This window comes from Pleurodeles waltl, chromosome 4_1 (genome assembly GCF_031143425.1).
Source record: "Pleurodeles waltl isolate 20211129_DDA chromosome 4_1, aPleWal1.hap1.20221129, whole genome shotgun sequence".
Classification (NCBI taxonomy): domain Eukaryota; kingdom Metazoa; phylum Chordata; class Amphibia; order Caudata; family Salamandridae; genus Pleurodeles; species Pleurodeles waltl.
The window spans coordinates 275,825,608-275,845,062 of NC_090442.1; the positions used below are offsets into that span (position 1 = coordinate 275,825,608).

Sequence of the window (19,455 nt, forward strand, 5' to 3'; positions counted from 1 at the left end):
GCTTCAGGTCAGCAGTCCATCTTCATCTTCAGGTTGGAGGAATCTATCTTCCTTGGTTCTGGGGGACCCTAAATATTCAATTTAGGGGTGTGTTTAGGTCTGGGGGGTTAGGAGCCAATGGCTACTAGCCCTGAGGGTGGCTACACCCTCTTTGTGCGTCCTCCTGGTGGGGGAGGGGGTCACATCCATAATCATATTGGGGGAATCCTCCATCTGCAAGATGGAGGATTTCTAAAAGTCAGAGTCACCTCAGCTCAGGACACCTTAGGGGTTGTCCTGACTTGCCAGTGACTCCTCCTTGTTTTTCTCATTATCTCCTCCGGCCTTGCAGCCAAAAGTGGGGCCGTGGCTGGAGGGGGCAGGCATCTCCACTAGCTGGGATGCCCTGTGGCGCTGATAACAAAGGGGGTGAGCCTTTGAGGCTCACCGCCAGGTGTTACAGTTCCTGCAGAGGGAGGTGAGAAGCACCTCCACCCAGTACAGGCTTTGTTCCTTGCCACAGAGTGACAAAAGCACTCTCCCCATGTGGCCAGCAACATGTCTGGTGTGTGGCAGGCTGGTAAAACTAGTCAGCCCACACTGGAAGCCAGGTTTGTTTTCAGGGGGCATCTCTAAGATGCCCTCTGGGTGTATTTCACAATAAAGTGTACACTGGCATCAGTGTGCATTTATTGTGCTGAGAAGTTTGATACCAAACTTCCCAGTTTTCAGTGTAGCCATTATGGTACTGTGGAGTTCGGGTTTGACAGACTCCCAGACCATATACTCTTATGGCTACCCTGCACTTACAATGTCTAAGGTTTTGCTTAGACACTGGAGGGGCATAGTGCTCATGCACCTATGCCCTCACCTATGGTATAGTGCACCCTGCTTTAGGGCTGTAAGGCCTGTAAGGCCTGCTAGTGGGGTGACTTATCTATGCCATAGGCAGTGTGAGGTTGACATGGCACCCTGATGGGAGTGCCATGTCGACTTAGTCATTTTCTCCCCACCAGCACACACAAGCTGGCAAGCAGTGTGTCTGTGCTGAGTGAGGGGTCCCCGGGTGGCATAAGACATGCTGCAGCCCTTAGAGACCTTCCCTGACATCAGGGCCCTTGGTACCAGAGGTACCAGTTACAAGGGACTTACCTGGATGCCAGGGTGTGCCAATTGTGGAGACAAAGGTACAGGTTAGGGAAAGAACACTGGTGCTGGGGCTTGGTTAGCAGGCCTCGGCACACTTTCAAATCATAACTAGGCATCAGCAAAGGCAAAAAGTCAGGGGGTAACCATGCCAAGGAGGCATATCCTTATAGCCTTTTGAATAAGTAAATGGACACGAGTGGCACAAAAATATAGCAGCACACACATTAGCTGTGAGTAATGCTTAATATCTGTTCATAGAACTTAAATTCCATTTTTATAGCCTTAATCCTAGTATTTTTATTATATTTTTTGTATTCCTGCCCCCCCCCCCCCCAATTAAAAAACTATTGTTTTGCTGACCCGTCCTCCTTTTCCAATTTGTAAAGTTGCCTGGCAAGGTGTTGCAGGCTTTGGCTGAATAGGAAGATGTTCACTGTGCTTCTGAAACCTGTTGATTACCTCATGCACCCCCACACCATTTTCTTACGCATAGTGCCATGTAGGCCTCCAACTTTGCCTGAAATCACGCATTTTCAATACATTTCCATGATGGAAACTTCTGTAATCCACAATTCCTACCACTGAGCATTGCTCCATCTGTACTGATAAAAACTCTGCCCCACTTATGTGGCTGCCAAAAGCAGAGTCAGCCTAAAAACATGTGGAAAAAAGTGCCCTTTTGGACCTACTATGGTTCCCCCTCAATTTCTACACGCTTTTGGCCCTTCCCTGTCGCAGGCACTTGGCCCACCTATACAGTGAGGTATCATTTTTTTTTAATTGGGCTATTGAGGGGAATGCTGGGTGGTAAGACATTTGTGCCAGCTCAGTGATCCACATAGAAGTGTGAGGAAAATGTTTAACATTTTTTTTTTTTTTTTTTTATGTAAGCTAAATTCGAGGTTTGCATGGGATTCTGAGTAAGAAAACATTGGTTGATCCATGCCAGCCACACCACCCTGGACTCTTATGGGTGTCTAGTTTTCTGAAATGTCAGAATTTGTCAGGTTTCCTAGATGGCTATGGAGCCTGGGACCAAAAACACGAGTGTCCCTTCCTTGCAAAAATTTGTCATTTTGTGATAGATAATCCTAATGTGTCGACAATACGCTTTGGGCCCTTCCCTGTTGCAGGCACTTGGCCCTCCCAATCAAGTGAGGTAGCATTTTCACCAGGAGACCTGGTGGAACACTGGGTGGTAGGAAATTTACGGCTCCTCTCAGATTCCAGAATTTTCCATGGTATTCTGGGTAACGGAACCTGGTGAAAGCCACACAAGTCACCTCATCCTGCACTCCCGGGCATCTAGGTGCCAGCTGAAGCAGGGCCCAAAAACCGCAGCTACCCACTTTGCAAAAAACAAAACAGTTTTGCGTGGAAAAATGTAATGTATCCATGTTGTGTGTTGGGCTGTTTGTCATGGGCACTAAGCCTGCCCGCACAAGTGAGGTAAAATTTTTATTGTGAGACGTAGAGGAACACAGAATAATAGAACAGGTGTTATTACCAGTTGTCTTTCTCTGCATTTGCACCTTTCAAATGTAACACAGTGTGTAAGCAATAAGTTATTTTGATAACTTTCCTCTAATTCACATGCTAGTATGGGTAACCCCCAATTCAGAAATTTTCAAATAACCACTGCTTCTAAACTCCATATCTTGTGCCCATTTCAGAAATACCTTGGTTTCCTTGCTACCTATTTAATTAAATTACTGTATAGCTGGTACACAATGAAAAACCATTTCAAGTTGCAGCTAACTTATTGGCTTTGGGAACCTATGGTTCTTGGTGAACCTACAAGCCCTATATGTCCCCTCAACAAGCCCTATATATCCCCTCAACCAGTGGTCTAGAGGATGTAACAGTATATTGCTTTGAAAATTTGCCATAGTTTGATAAAGTTACAGATGAAAACTTAGTCACAAATGGATGTTTTTTTTCAACTCCATTTCAATATTTTATTTCAACTGGTACATTCTCTGGGAAAACCTTGAAGGAACTACACAAATGACTCTTTGCTGAATTCAGAATGTTGTCTACATTTCAGAAATGTATAGCTTTCTGGAATCCACAGTTGGCTTCACACCCACATCTACCACTAGCTGGAAAGAGACTGGAAGCACAAAAAATATGGAAAATGGACTACGTCCTAGTAAAATGCCAAAACTGTGTTGTAAAATGTGTTTTTCTGATTCAAGTCTGCCTGTTACATAGAACAGAATATATATCCAGTATGCATAGATTGTTGTGAGAGCAATGAACATTTCTGCAGAGAAAATCTATGGAAGATAGTGGCTCACAGCACTTAAGAGTCCAGTCCGAAAAGGATTTGTGGTATAAAGAAGTGAAGTTGGGTACACTGTATGCATAGTGTAGGTGGAAACAGACATCACAAATGTTTGATTAACGTATGGGAAGAGGGGTAAGATGAAAAACAAGGGAGGAACTTTATGGGGGTTTGTTAGCAAAGTAGGTGTCAAGAGCATCCCACAAGGGTCTGTGTTGTGGTTTCCAGGGGGAGTGGTGAAGGGTGATATTGTCCGCCCCTCTCGTGTGTAATCCAGTTCAACCAAGATTTGAAAGAAGTGGAAGCCGTTTCTTTCCAGTGCAAAAGTACAAACCTGCGTGCTGCAGTTAGTAGGATGTCTAATAATAGTGCATCATTGGATGTACCCACTGAGAGTCTAAAAACTTTCCTTAATAAAGGGAGTTCAATTCACCCTTAATCTCAAAACTGAATAATGTTGAAAGAAAGTCAAATATTCTGTCCCAAAACACAACAACTGAACTGCCATCAAAAGGTGTGGTAAGTCCCCTATTTCCTCTCTACAGTTCCAGCAAGTTGGATCGTCTCTGAGGGGTTAGTTTATGGAGTTGTGAGGGAGTCCAGTATTTCCTGTATAAAAGCTAATATTTGTTTTTGGTAGGGCAGGGATGATTTTATGGGAGTCAACCACTTTTCATATCTAACGCTATTCCTTGTGGGAAATGGAATTAGTCGTCCCCTTTATCCTATGTGGCGGAGGAAGGTTGTAAGAGTTTATAGAATTTTAAACCTGGTGTCCAGTTTTGTTGGTAAAGTTCAACATTGTAGGGAGTGATGGATCGTCTGAAGGGTTAGATTTAGATATACAGGACTTAAGTGTAAGATAAATATATATGCCCTCTAGTTTATATTCATTTTGAAGTTGTTAAAAAAAAAAAAAAGTGAATGGATCATTTCTTGAGCCTAATTGCTTCAGAAAGTGGATGCCTTTGGAGGACCACCATAATTTTTAAAAGAATGATTTGCCATCAATCTTGAAGAATGGGTTACTAACAGAGAGAGGTGAGGTTAAAGGATTTTATCGGGAAAATCTAGGAACTAGTCTAGTCTCAATAAGGCTAGTTTGGTATTTTTAAATATGTATTTGGCTGGAAGTGTTGTCTTAATTTTAGTGGACAGTAGCACAATGAGGCATGTATCTTGCTTGTTTGACTAATAGTCTGGCCGGAATATATTCCAGTGGTGGGGAGAACCACATGGAACTCTTTCGCAAGGTATACACATTAATAGTGCCTGAAATTTGGCAAATTTACCCCTCCTGGTTGTATGGGGAAGTTGAAGTTTCTTAATTGAGATCCTAGAGCGTTTATTTTTCTAAGTAAAATTACTTAGCATTTTGTCCAGTTTGTGATTAAATTCATCTGAAAGACTTGGTGGGAGTGTACATATGAGGTAGTTGACCATAGGTGTGATAATCATCTTTATTGTTTTGATGTGTCCCCACCAGGTAATACATTTAGGGATTAACTGTCCAAAAGATCTTTTATTTTCTGTAGAATCTTTTTTTCGTTATGTTTTAGGGGTTTCTAACAGATCTGAACGGATTTCTATTCCTAAATATTTCAGATATTCAGAATATGCTACCAGAGCATAACTGTTGACTGTACTTATGAGTGTGTTTATAGAAGAGTGAGCATTTTCTGTCATATTCAGGATATCAGTATATGCTGCTACCTTTCATGCCATTGAAAGTGACACAGGGGATTAAGTTATTGTTCTGGATATTGTAGAGGAATGGCTGTAAAGCGAGGATAAGTAGGGAGGAAGAGAGTGAATTAGTGAACCTTGTCTCATACGTTCTCTAATTTAAAAGAGGAAGAAATAAGCATTCCTGACGTCATTCTAGCGCAGGGATTACTGTAGAGAGCCATAATAATTTTGATTGAGTATTCACCTAGATTGAATTTGATCAAGGCTTCTGTGAGAAAGGTCGACAAGACTTTATGGAACGCCTTTTCGGCATCTAGAGTAACGGCAACCGCTTCGAAAGGTGTATTTTTAGGTCTTTCTAGAACATGACACAACAGTTGCATGTTCTCGTTACACATGCGTTTTTTCATAAATCTGGTCTTTTGAATTAAGGAGCTTGGTTTCTAGTTTTTGCTAGAGTTTATCATCTTTTGGAATGACCACTGTAGGGGCTTCACTTGTGCTACCTTTTAACAGAGCCAGAGTCTGCTAAATGCTGGAATAAGTCTACTGATGGAGTTGATGAGGTCGCAAATGTTCTTCAGAAATTTGCAGTGAAGCCATGTGGCCCCATGATTTGATTGCTGTCTGTATTTCTTCCGCACCAAGAGCAAATTGAGGCCCTGTTTATCACAAGATAGTTGCGTCAGGTTAAATTTATCCAAATTAGCCTTTCAGGTTTCATTCGAAGATTGAAAATCATCCTGATATAATGATTCGTAAAACTATTTAAACATGTCTAAGATCTTTTGGGGCTTTTTTTGGTACTTTATTCGATTTATCCCCGGTTGCAGTGTTTTTTTTTTTTTTTTTTTTTTTTTTTTTTTGTGGTTTTGTTTGTTATTTAGCTAGGGCGACAGCACTTACCCTGCTTTATTCGCCTCAGAGTTTCAGGCTTTTTAATTTATTGATCCAGACCCCTTCTTTTCATTCAGCAGTCTATTGTATTCAATTTCTTGTTCGTTAAGGGTGGTGGCATGTAGATTAGATACATGGAGTGCTTCAAGCATCTGGATTTTGTTTAAGCTGCACATCTTATGTTCTTTGTTAAATTTTGCTTCTATGTCTATCAGAATGCCCCTGATCGTTGCCTTTAGTCATCCCAAAAGGTGGGGATTGAAACATTGGAAGCCTTTTTTCATTGATATAATTAAGGATAGTTGTTTCGTTGTGCGGTCTTGATATTTTGTCTTTGATCGCATTATCATTAAAACGCCATATTCTGTATTTTAGTTTGGTGTTAGTTCCCAAAATCGTCAAGAATATGCAGGAGTGGTCAGAGATCAGCCTAGGGTGAATGTCTGTTTGATTAGTGAGATGAGTGTAAGTGCCCGAGAGGAGTAGGTAGTAAATTCTTGAGTATGAGCTATGCAGATAAGAAAGGAAGGTATAGTCTCTGGACCTGGCTCTTCGACTGAAATGGCCACCCAGCGCTTTGACTGAGCTGGGATCCCCCACCCCTCAAGCTCCTTGAGACCCAAACGGGTGTTTAGCCACACTCTATAAGAATCCTGACTGATTGGTATCAGGATCTAGTAGTCACCAACAATCTTTAAAGTTGAATCTAGAGCAGATATTTATTAAGGTTTTATGGGATTTTGAAGAGTAGAGAGAGGTTTTCTGCTTTCTAGCCAGAGTTCTATCAAGGGGAAGATTAAAACCACCACCCACTATCATCAGTTTATCCACCGGGATGCTTTTTAGGATGTCAGCCAAGGAGTTCCAAAATTTGGGGTCATCAGTGTTTGGACCCTATAAGTTAATGATGCAAATACATTTTCCATTTTGACAGAGTTTTGTAATCACTCACCTACCCTCTGTGTCAAAGGCATGAGCTATTAATTTGAGGTTCGTCTTAAAAATGTAAGGCAGGCACGGCCCACCTCATCACCAGAGTGGCAGTCCTGTTCTAGTGATGTTGCAATATTGAGAGGTGTCTTATGGCCATTTCATTGTGATGAGGAACACCAAAATCACAGTTTTCGTTCCGCACCACCGGGAGTGCAGAGTCAGGCTGCCATTCGCCTCACCGTCCAAGCCATGCCTCCCCCAGGGAGAAGAAAGTTTTTATATATTGATGATAATAATATTATGGTTTATCTAAAAGCAAGGAAACCTGCTTGCAGCCCATAGAACTCTGATCCTTCACTGATTCACACCAAAGTTGCATGCAGGCATGGCAATTTTGAGCATAGCGGAAAATCAAAATATGAACTATTCCAAATGTGTAAAGTCGTTAAACTGCAGTACTTCAGTGTCTAACATGAAACCAGAATATACTGCTCTTGATAAATAATCAGGTTGTACTTTGAATTCTAGTCAAATAAAGTCCTTTTGAGGCCATGTGATTTTGTGCTGCACAGATTATTTAGTTTGAGCCCAAATTAAAATCTCATTGTGTTACTAAAGCTTTCTATGAAAAATCCCCCTTTTCTGCATGTTCAGGTCAGATTTTTCTGCCATTTGCTGCACCCTATATTTCTGTTGGCTTTAGAACTCTTTGCACTTTACCCCCAGTAACCAGTTTTTTCACTGGCTATTGTGAGAAAAACAGTAAAGTCTAGCGTAATCCTTGCCTCCATGTCATTAATGAAATTGAAACGTCCCATCACAAGCGCTAGGAAATTTTTCATTCTCCTTCCTAAATAAGGGCTTGTGTGCTTTTGTTTTTTCTGTAAGACTAGCCTACTCTCTATTTTTAAATTTTTCTAGGAGTATTTCTCGATTGCTGTGACTTCACCTTTGTAGTCTCTCCTGTTTTCACTGACTGTACTTCCCCCTGCTTCTACACCCCTGTGCTTCGTCAACTTGTTTACTCTGAGGAAACTACGCTAATGCAACATGGCGGAGATGGAACCCTGTCGGTGCCTTGAGATGGAGTTCAGAAATTTCGTGGTGCTGCATACCCCATGCTCCCCCATTAAACATGGTTAAATTAGCATAATGTATATTTACCTTGCTTGTAAGTCTCTAGCTTATGGTAGAAAATGTACCCAGGGCCTGGAGGTTCAATACCACTAGTGGGCTGCAGCATCTATTGTGCCATCCACTATAGTAGCAGTGCAAATGTGGCGTCAGGCCTGCCATTATAGCCTGTTTGCAATAGTGCAAAACATGCACTGCTGTCAAAATGAACCATTTTAACAGGTTAAAAAAAACTTCCTCTTAGATATTCGCCCACAAGGCAGACTGTATGGTATATAAAAGTTGGACATGTAGAAATTTAATGTAAACATTTCCTTACAGTGACTAGCACCCAAAAGCTATTTTTCATTGTGGCAGATCTAGCTGTCCTAAGTGGAAAACCAGGCTACAAGTTAAAACACTAATACTGTACCTGATGAATGGGACTAGCTAGAAGATTCGTTAAACAACTATTTTTTAATAGTTATTGAAAATCTAGTTCAATGGTGGTCTGATTTTTTTTTATTTTTTATAATCAATATTAAGAAAAAGTAACTTTTACAAAGTTTACTTTTACCTGCCTGAAGTTCTTGGAGGTTAATTAGCATTTGCTCTCCTACTTCTCCCTACAGGTGGTTCACATTTGAATAGGCTTCGATAAGTTGTGAAATGCTTCCCATGAGCCACACAATAGGTCTCTTTGATTGAAAGGTCGACCTGAATGAGCAGAGACATCTTTGAGCTCAGCAGAAAGGGTGGTTAGCTCCCATAGTATTTTAAAGTCAAGTCTATTTTTTCCATTGTACAGTAAGGCAACATTGACCTTTTTCCTTGATTTTTAAATTGATGAAGCTAGAACAATTTTTCTGAAGTTAACAATTCGTTTATTCTTCAAATGTTTTTCTTTTTGCATGTTCCTTAGATTTATGAGACTGTCAAGGCTGTTATCATAACCTAATTGCACCAAGGACCACTTTCCATCCCATCTCACATTAAGGCTTTTTAGGGTTAAGGCATCAGGGTTCTTGTAAGTGGTTACATTTTATATTTTATAGTTATCTGTGTTTTGGATTGTTTTAAGTAACTTCAGTGATATCATTAACCATTTTAAAGTGGCAAAAACAGTGTTGTTTCCATGTAGCTACCAAAATGTAATAAAAATCATTCTTACTATATGCAGATATTCGATGCTGGAGAGATGTTTGGGATCATGCTGGTGGAGGAGATGGAAGATGAGGACGAAGAGATTGAAGAAATGATGGAGGAAGAGAAAAAAAAACCTAACCCTGGAAATATGCCATGTTACAAAGTGATTGTAACTAATGAGAATGGGATCCAAGCATCTAACCCCAATTGGTAAATCACTGAGTTTTAATCCTTGGTGGGTCTGAATGATGTGAAACATCATTTAGTAATAGTCCTCACATTTTTCTCCAGGATATTTTATAAGCCTTTGCATAGTGATGGAGAGAACAAGTTAGTTAACCTCTTTTAAACCACTCTTTATCGTATTAAGAAGATGCTTTGGGGCATATTTATTGTGCCAAACGTTGTGACAATAATCATGCAATTCCTTATTACAAATAGTCTTTGATTTTTCCCTCTCTATTCTGTCTGCCTGAACTTACTGCGTACAGGGCACCACACCACCAGTAACCTATTTGGGGAACAAGCGTGTTTTTTTCCAGAAAGCTCTGCATTTTTGCTAGCAAATTTTTGTGACTAGAAATTCCTCTTGTTGAAATATGTGAAACCCAGAATCAAAATTTCTCATTGAGTGCACAAGTCAAGAATTGTAGTTTCTGGCCCTCAAATTGACATCAGGGTGGAGAATTCCCACTTACAGGTTTGCATTAGAAAGTGTTTATTTAGCAGCTGTGAATAATCTTATTTTTTTATCCTTTTTATAAAGCTCATTGTTACCTAGATTGTTTATGACCCTGGAGAGCAACAAACAGTGCAGGGGATGAATCATCACAATACTGATATAGCCCTTAGCCATAAGTGAGAACTAACAAAGCAAAGACCGACCAACCAACTCCTGGCAGACTAGCAAAAAATACTTTGTCACAGAAAAGTAAGTAGATTTCCTAAGCTGAACTCCTCGCAGAAGTAGTTCCAAACAGTAGGGAACAGGCAGCAGAAGGAACACCTGTATGTACTTTTCTGATGAGGAGGCTTGCCAGTGGGCACATATAAGAGTAATGGCACGTGGGCTCAAGTGTAGGGGTTTAACAACAATGGCAATTTTTGGTTTTTACACAATTGTAAAAAAGTCTGTGTGCACTGCAGAGGACTTTGAACTGTACTCTCTGCTCTGCTACCAGTGCATGCAAGACTTTCCTGATCTCTGAAATAAGGTCACAATTTCAGGGATTTTGCACCAAATTGAATCATGTTAATAAGATATGCAGTATACCCAAGAAGAGGTTGTTAACGCTAATTGACTAGGTAGAAAGCAAGCTGCGACTACTGAACTAGTCACCCTTTCTAGTGGAGAAGTGTGGCTCAATGGTTAAAGCGGCAGACCCTGATGCAGAAATCTGGCCTGGGACCAGGGTTCAATTCCCGCCTCGGCGGGTCTTGAGCTCCATTTCCTCAGACCTGTTAATTCTCGCATCGGTGCCTAATCTAATCCATGGGTCCCACTCTGTAACTCTGGGCAATAGCTTGCTTAATCTCCACAACGGCCCCAACAGCGCTGGGATGCCTAGCTTCACCTTGGAGGTTGTCCAGGAGTGGGCACCTCACAGGGAAAAGCCAGGAGGGGTTCCACAGCGGTATTCGTACAGCGCCTTGAGACCTTAACGGGTGAGTAGTGCGCTATACAAGTACAATTTGTTTTTTTTGTTTTTTTGTTTTTTTCTTTTTTCTGGAGGAAGGATAGAATTTTTTTGCAGCTTTTAAAACTCGAGAAAACTCTGCTTTGAGAGAATCTTGGAGCTTTTTTTTTTTAATTTTTTTAATACAGATAAGTAAACAAAAGAAAAAGGGGTAAAAATAAAAGCGCTAACCTGTTGTAGACATGCACAGGTCTGCAAAACGATGGATCTGCCTCATAACACCTTTTTATCCTCTTTAGACATGTTACACAACATCACAAAAACCATTTTATTTGCTAGTGTTAGTTGGCTTCTGTCCTTTTCGAAGACCTTTTGATTTTATTGAAATGATATGTATAACATATTTACTTATGGTTCTTTCAACCAGCCATTTTTATAGTCTGTTATTTTGCCTTTCACACTTTTCTTCCTCCCACTACATCACACAGCACTAACTTTGGGCACCGGTTAACTTCACTGTGAGTGACTGCACAAGAAGTACGCAAAGTAGTTTCCTTAACTTCCAGGCGGTTCTGTAGCAGTGTGTGTGAGTGTTTAAGACTCCAGCATCTTCTCCCAACAATAAAGTTTACAAACACCATAACAAAACAAGCATTGACAAAACCAAAATGTTGGAGGCCAATGCCATACCGACTGGCCTTGTTAGTGCTTATTGATTTGGTAGTTCGCTCTTAGGCTTTCACAACTTGTTTCTAAAATACATAAACGGCCCAAATTGTGTCCTTTACTTCACACATTTTGGGAATTCTAAAGGTACCCAAAGTTTTTGTATTCCCCTAAAGGACGGAGATAATAGCCATAATATAGCAACATTTTTTTTCCTTTTTCCTAAATGAGAAAATGTGGCCTTAGAAAGGGTTTGTATGTGTTTTTATTTTCATGGGATCAACAAAAATGACTTTCAGGAATAGACGAGTGTCAAATTTTTGCCTTTTTTTATTTATCTATTTTTAAACATTTTTGTGCTTTCGACCACCTTGCAGTTTGTGGGTGAGATCAGAAACCTGTTCAGATCTGTAAAGTAGATACAGTTCGGAATTCAGCAAGGGGTCATTGGTGTAGATCGTTCATGGTTTTCCAAAGAAACTAATTACTGAAGTAAAACAAACTAATGAAACTGAGATGAAAAACAGGAATCGGTGGCAATGTTTTCATCTGTTAGTTTTTTGCCCCAGTGGCCTAGCTACAAAAGAGCCCATCTGACTTTCCCTATCGCAAGGATGCATATTGTTTTGATGGTCCAAAAACATGATACCCAGTGCCAACAACCGAGCTGGAGTTGATGATAATTTTTCGTTGTGTACCGACCATGCATCAATTTATTTTTAGGTAAAATCTTATGAATGAAAAATATGTATAAAGGAAAGCTATGTATTTTCGGAATGTGCCTTAGAAACGAGGTTTAGCTATAGTGGTTATTCGTACAACTCTGATTGGGGTTTACCCATTCTATCTGTGTTGTGCAGTATCTTTATTCTTGTGCACTGACTTGCATTTGGGTCCCAAAAACTGTGAGAAATTCAATAAATAATAAATGTTCTACACTTCTCTCGATTAAAAATGGTACCCCAGTTGTGTGGGTGAGCCTATGACTTGCAACTGGAAGACCCTAAAACGCATTGTGGAGAAATCACGATTTTTACTTTGAATCTAATTCTGCCTGGAGATTTGGGTAGCTGTAGTATTTGAGCCTATTGTCAGCTGGCACCCAGGGAAACCTACCGACTCCATACATTTCAGAAAAATAGACACGGGAAGCTCAAAGTTGTGTGGCTTGTGTAGATCCACTTATTTTTCTAACTCAAAATGCCACCTCTTCCTTTTCGTATTAATTTTCCTTGGTATTCTGGTGGGCTACAGGCCACCCCTGGGTGAGCAGACTGGTGTGTTTATCCACTTTCTCCCTTTCTGTCCTGGGGAGGGAGGTGGTTTAGAAAGGTCCCCAGGGAAAAAAGTAAAGAAGAAATGGTTTGCAGAGCTTGCCCATCCTGGTACTGGATTGCAGCTTCCATCCTAAGCACCAGGCGTTCTTTCTGCCCTTATAGGGGCAACATCTAAGTATTTGCCTCCTATCTTCCTGCCCAAATGGACAGAAAGCCCACTAGAGACCAGGGATTGGTGTCTAAAAAGGAATGGTGTGGGCTATTTGCTAGTCTTGGAATCGGGTCATACTCCGGGCAGAATGAGAGGAGGGGTTTACCCTTTCTGTGCTGACCTGTATTCTTGCTTGATAGGGTATAGCTGCAGTATTGGATCTATAGGCCCCACTGGATCAGAAAGAGTGTAGGTGGTGTGACCCAACGCTTAGGCTGACCTGGCCTTACCCATTTAACAAAAAAAGAAAGTAAAACGAACCAGGGCCTGAATTACACATTGAATGCGTTGTTTCTGTTTGTGCCATTGCATACCCTATTTGGGTGCACCTGACATACTGGGACAGTGCCCAATTACCAAAAGAAAAATGCCGTCTACAGTGCAGGCACCAACTGTTGAGAGTTCCTGGAAGCCCTGAAGAGAGGGTATTAGTGAAACAGATTGCATTGAGTTAGAACAGAGTGAAACAAAGGCTCTGTCAGTCTCTGGATATCTCTAGGTGAAAAGTTTATTTTTTTTGGTGGGGTAGATTCCTCCCCGCCCCCCCCCCCCCCCCCCCCCCCCCCACCCTGGACGGGCATCCTTAGTGGTCAGCACTAATTGTACGCCACCACCTCTATGGAGCGCTGCATAGTCCGCTCACATCCCAAGAGTGTTTTTTTTGTTGTTGTTTTTTTTGCCTCTGCAGATGTCTGTAATTCAGCACGTATTTCAAGTGCTCCCATGGGGGGTTGCTGGAGGCTGGTTCAGTATGGCAGGATTTGGGATAAGTGCTGGTGCAGCCTTGAGGCACTTTCTTTGATATTGTCATTGATGGCTAGTTTACCCCCCTCCTCCTCAATCATTTATCGCCAGTGTCTATTGTGCTGCAAGCCCATATCTCTTCTCCCCGCCCAACACCTTCCCCCCCCCACCAAATCTATTTGGGGGAGCCCAAAGATTTTTAACCTTTGGGGGTGAGTGGTATCGCTCAAAGCCTAGACAGGCCCTATTATTTTTATTACAGAAAACAGACCTTGTGCCTGCGAGTAAAAGCGAACAAGTATTTGCAATGCGCAATAGGTCTCACATTTGCGAGAGTCCGAGCTACTGGCATTCTAAATGTATAACTGGACTTTTATTTGCCACATTAATTGGCCAACCCGCAGCATAATTTGGTCCTCTCTGCCACATAATTCCTGTGGCCCTGCATATAACTAAAGCACTTCCATTTACCTTCTTCCTCCATCTGCTGCAAAAAATGAAAATATTGCCATTTAGCATTCTAATTGAAATCTGCCATGCTAATTAGAACAGAATGCCACTTTCACTGCCCCACCATCAGAGTTGCTGGCTGAGTAACAGAAACGCCGCCGGGGGAAGGCTAGGAGTAGAAATATTAAAAATAGCCTTCATGTGTTCTGCTAAATAATTGATGCTTGTTGGATGTTGTGACAGGGTGAGCATGCACCTCGGGGAAAGAGGCAGTGTCAACCGGAGAGTGACAATATGAGCACTTGAGTGTTTAAACAGAAGAAAAAAAAAATACCTCATGCATTAAATAATCACCACTTATTGAAAACAGAGCTGTGACCGCATCGATTTGAAAGAAAAAAATATTGCCTTTTACAAAGGCAAAAGAGCACTTTAGTAGGTGCAGCTGACACTTAGTAAAGGATAGGCCTTATGTTATTGAAAATACTGAAGAAGGGTAGAGGCGGAGGCTGCAGGCGACCTTTCTGCAGCAGCAAGCCTTTTGTCCATGCTAAGCCCACTTTTAATTAAAGCGTTAACCGTTAACACGTCTTAGTAAATACTATAGAGAGGGGCCTGCTGTGAGGAGGCAAAGTATTCTGAGTATGTGTCCCATACGAACCAGTAATTAGTCTTATTCAGTGAAAGTTTGTAAACGGCGAAAGCAACCAAGATAGTCATTACTGCCAGAGCAACCTGTTTCCAATCAAAACATTTGGTTTCCACCAAAGTGCATATTGACTACTCAGATGTATGTTCTTTTCACATGAAATGCATAAATCTTCCCCAAGAATAAACACATTAAAAAAGATATTCCTTGCTTTGTCCAACAATGAAGCAAGCAGAAACGATTTTGTGTACTTACAATTGTTATTGCAATGCAGCTTGAGTCTTTTTTTTAAATATTTGTTTTATGTATAATTTATAGACAAAACAGCAGTCCTTGCTTTTTGCATGTTTTCTACTGGCAAGCCTTATGTTCTGGAACCTTTACAAAGCTATTTCTTTTCTTTTTGAATGAAAAACGTACACCCGAAGTGAGTTTTCAAAAATGTTTTCAATTCACTGTGATGGAGGACCAGCAAAAAGAAAACCGTTTTGAGAGCTTGGGTTGGGTGAATAATTTTTGGGTCAGCAATAAAATAAAAAATGCTTTGTAAAGGCAACAAACCATACAGGTTTACATTTTGCTGGGTACAACGCTTGTATTGGACAGTTGCACATTGAAAGAGTCATGCAAAGATTTCAGAAAACAAGCTCACAACGAGTGAGCGCTTTTTAGTCAGGAAGCTGTTCAAACCAAGACATGCATGCTGGAGCACAGAGTCTGAGTCCCAGGAAAAACAAAACCTTGGTCAAACTTTGCGTCGGGTGAGCGCTTTTTGGTCACTGGACAAAACGCCATTCTTTGCTTTTCTAATCAACGTTATTATTGTTTTGTGACCAGAAAGTGCTCACCCAAACCTACCTTTTTTTTTTTTTTTTTTGTGTGTGTGTGGAATCTTGACTCTGTGCTCATGTCCTGTGTATGTGTTTGTCTTAATTGCTTTTAAAATTGTTTAAATGTTTATTCCAAATAAGCTAATCAAAAGGCCAACAACTGTATATGTTTCTCATCCAAATGCTACAAAAGCAAGCAGCGAGAAGCGAAGGTGGGTGGAGGGGGTTTGTGTGGATAGTTAAGATGTAATATAATGCCAGCAGCAACACGTGGGAGGAATGGCACGGGCAGATGAAATGATTTAGGAGTATAATTAAAATTAAGTAACTCTTCAGGCAGACAGGGGATCAACAACAATCTTGGAGGAGATAACAAACTAGCCTCTGGCTCAAAAAGCACTTGGAGCAACAAGGAAAACAAGTCCCTGACAAAGATGCTATAATGGGACAAGTGGAAGGGTACAAGTACTAGGGGTGTGCTCCATGGGAGTAGACAAAGGAGGAGAAGGTGGGAGAAATAGGAAAGATTAACCACTTAGAAGCAATTCTTTTTAAATGACACTCATATAAACTAATGAGAAGCAGTGTGCGGAATTGAAGTCCACAAAGAAGTATATACTGAAGTATATACCAGACATCTTGAATGCATGACCTAAAAATGTGCATTTCAACATAGCGTTTTATGTCAGTTTCGAGTTTAACAGTGTTTCATGAGTCAGTTACATTTTTACAAGCATTAGGTAAACAAGAACCAGTAGATTCTTTGTGGCCCTGCGGGAAGTGCATATGGGCCAGCTTACTAATTTTGAGCTGAAAGAAAGGACACGTTATGGATCACACATCTACCTCAGCTAACTTAAAGGTGATCGATATTAGCCATGTACCAATGCCGGAGTCTGTCAGTCATATATATATTTATTTTGAGTTCTGGCAACCTTTTTCAGCAAGGGTATGTAAGTTTTTATAGCATAAATTTAGACTAAAGACATGGCAGACTGCTGTACACAGTCAAAGGCAAGCATAAAGTCAACAAGTGATTGGAGCGGTAACTGCTTTGTGTAATCCGTACCCAATGTCATGCGGACATAAACTGTAAATTGTAAACTGCTTGCACTCAGTGGAAATTGTATGTGAAGTACTCTGCTACATTTGGTTGTGTTTTTGCTATTAAAACTTCAAGTAAATAAATAGAAAACAAGATATCTGATGGAGACTTCTAGTTGCAGATTCCTTACCTTAGAATTTCAAGCGTCAGACTAGATACAGAGATTTTTCTTTGAGCAGTACCCTTGCGCGTCGGTAGGTGATGTCGGTTGACTCCACGGGTGTCGTCACCGTGATGACGGGAGTAGTACATAGGCGCCGTCCTCGTGCAGTGACATCAGTTCCTTTCTTTCCGCGCCACGCGCTGATCCAGAAAAGAGCTACCCTGGCTATTTTTTGGCCGAATTCAACTGTTTTGTTGAGGTTTTTGTTTGAAATTTGGTGCATCGAAGATGTCCCCGAAGATCGGTTTCAAACCGTGCGAGGACTGTCATCGTACGATGACGGTGACTGATTCTCATCGGGTTTGTCTGTGGTGTCTAGAGTGCCATGCACCCAAAGGCTTTGAGGGAATGGTCCCTAAAGCTCCTGGCGGCCCAAGACTCGACTCCGTGTAGGTCCCGGTCTCGCTCGAGAGGAAGGTCTCGAGATCGGTTGCGGAGTCATCGCCACTCGTCTTCTTCCAAATCCTTGGGTCAAGGTAAGAAGAAGTTGAAGAAGTCCCATCGCTCTCAGACTTTGCCCCGTTGCTCGGGCGACGCGATACGGGAGGAGCGTCTATGCACAAGGCCTCAATCGTCGGAGCCTGCATCTGGGTCGGCTCCGCGCTCCCCCAGGTTTCCCAGAGGCAGAGCGAATCCCCCAACCCCCCCCCCCACCCAGCTTAAAGAGTTTTATGAGGCCATGCGCCTCATCTTTGGGCCCCGACACGGCGCCTTTGGGCCCAAGGGGTTCGGCTGAGGGGCCTTCGGGTTCTGTGCCAGCGGCTTCGGTCTCCGAGGTCACCTCCGGATCTGCGTGCAGATCCGCAGCGGTCGCACCCATGAGACCTTTCACAGCACCGGGTCGATTGCCGACACTCGACGTCAGTAGTGCCCACTATCGACGCCGACCCGGTTCTTATCCCCGAGGACTCTGAGTTGGAGCCTCGTCGGTCGGCTTCGATGGGGCCTATTCAGACCCTTTTTCTTATGGGTACAAATATGGGGAGGTATTGGAGGGGTCCCTGGACCCTTATGAATACCGGGATGACCCTTCTATGGACTAGGCTCAGGAATTGGGCGAAGCCAGTGGTCTGGATACTTCTCCTGACTCTGACATGCTGTCTCCTCCTACCGTGGCTATGGCGGAGGGAGCAACCTATGGTATGGTGGTTAATAGGGGAGCTGAGGTCCTTGGTCTCGAGCTTCTCACTGTTGAGGTCAGGTCTAATCTCCTGACTGAGGCACTTCAGCCTGGGGCTTCTACTTCAGAACCCCTCTTGCTGCTTAATGAAGCCCTCACCGATGTCCTTTTGCTCCAAACCCAACACAGAGGCTCCTGTGAATAGGACTATCGCACACCGCCATCGACCCGCTCCGAATGACCCTAAATTCCGGTCCCAACACCCCACGCCTGAATCTTGTTATCCAGGCTTCCTCGTCTTCCGGCGCATTCTCTTCCGCCCTCCCAGATAGAGAATCCAAAAGGCTGGAACAGTTTGACAAGAAGTTGTTTTTTTTTCCTCCAGCCTCGCGCTGCGATCTGTGAACACCGAGTGCCTTTTGGGCCACTATTCCCACTCTTTGTGGGATACAGTAGCGCAAGCCCTGCCTGATACGGGAGGAGGCCTGTGCTATCATCTCCCAAGCTGTGAATGATGGGAGAGATGCAGCAAAGTTCACAATCTGTTGTGGGCTGGACACAAGAGACTTTCTGGGCAGATCAGTTGCTACGACGGTGGCCTTACGACACCACGCCTCGTTACGTACTTCTGGTTTTTCTGGGGATGTCCAACAGCCGCTCATGTACATGCCCTTTGATGGCTCACGTCTCTTAGGAGACAAAGCGGACTCGATTTTGGAGAGATTCAAGGATTCCCGGGCTACAGCTCTGTCTCTCGGGCTTTCCTCTGCCCCTCGCCCCTCACAGTCCGCATTTCCCCCTTTCGTGGCCACAGAAGGGGCTCCCTGTTGTGTCCTCTACCCAGCCACTGTGCCACTCACGCTGTTCAGCCTCTGCGTGGCTGGGTATGCGGAATCCCACGTGGCCGTGGGACAGGGAACCAGAGGTCTGCCCAGTCCACCTCTGCCCCTGCTGCAGCCTCCAAACCCTCCTAGTCCGTCACCTCACTCGCGTCCAGTTGGTGGCAGGATTCGCCATCACCTGCCCCACTGGGAAAACATCACCATGGAAAGGTGGGTTTTACAGATAGTTTGAAAGGGCTACTCCCTTCCTTTCGAATCTGCTCCACCAAAAATGCCACCATCCTTCAGTCACCTTCCAGAGGATCATTTGGCGCTTCTCCCGCAGGAAGTCGCAGCTCTCTTGGCCAAGGGAGCTATAGAAAAGGTCCCTGTGCCAGAAGTAGGTTGTGGTTGTTATTCCCGCTACTTTTTGATACCAATAAAAGGACAAGGGCTTACATCCTAGCCTAGACCTTTGGGACCTAAACTACTTCCTCAAGAAGGAGAAATTCAGAATGCTCTCCCTGGCCCAGGTTCTATCTGCCTTGGACCCAGGAGACTGGATGGTAGTGTTGTACTTGAAGGACGC

General features: G+C 42.7%; 1 protein-coding gene across 2 annotated transcripts in view; it reads left to right on the plus strand.

Moving 5' to 3' along the window:
* The window catches only part of TTLL12 (tubulin tyrosine ligase like 12), a 131,114-nt gene that overhangs the window by 5,935 nt on the left and 105,724 nt on the right, over positions 1–19,455 (plus strand). For both annotated transcript variants that reach the window (XM_069228297.1, XM_069228298.1), the window contains exon 2: positions 9,228–9,403. In XM_069228297.1, coding sequence (XP_069084398.1) covers positions 9,228–9,403 — 176 coding nt within the window. The remainder of the gene's footprint in view (positions 1–9,227; positions 9,404–19,455) is intronic.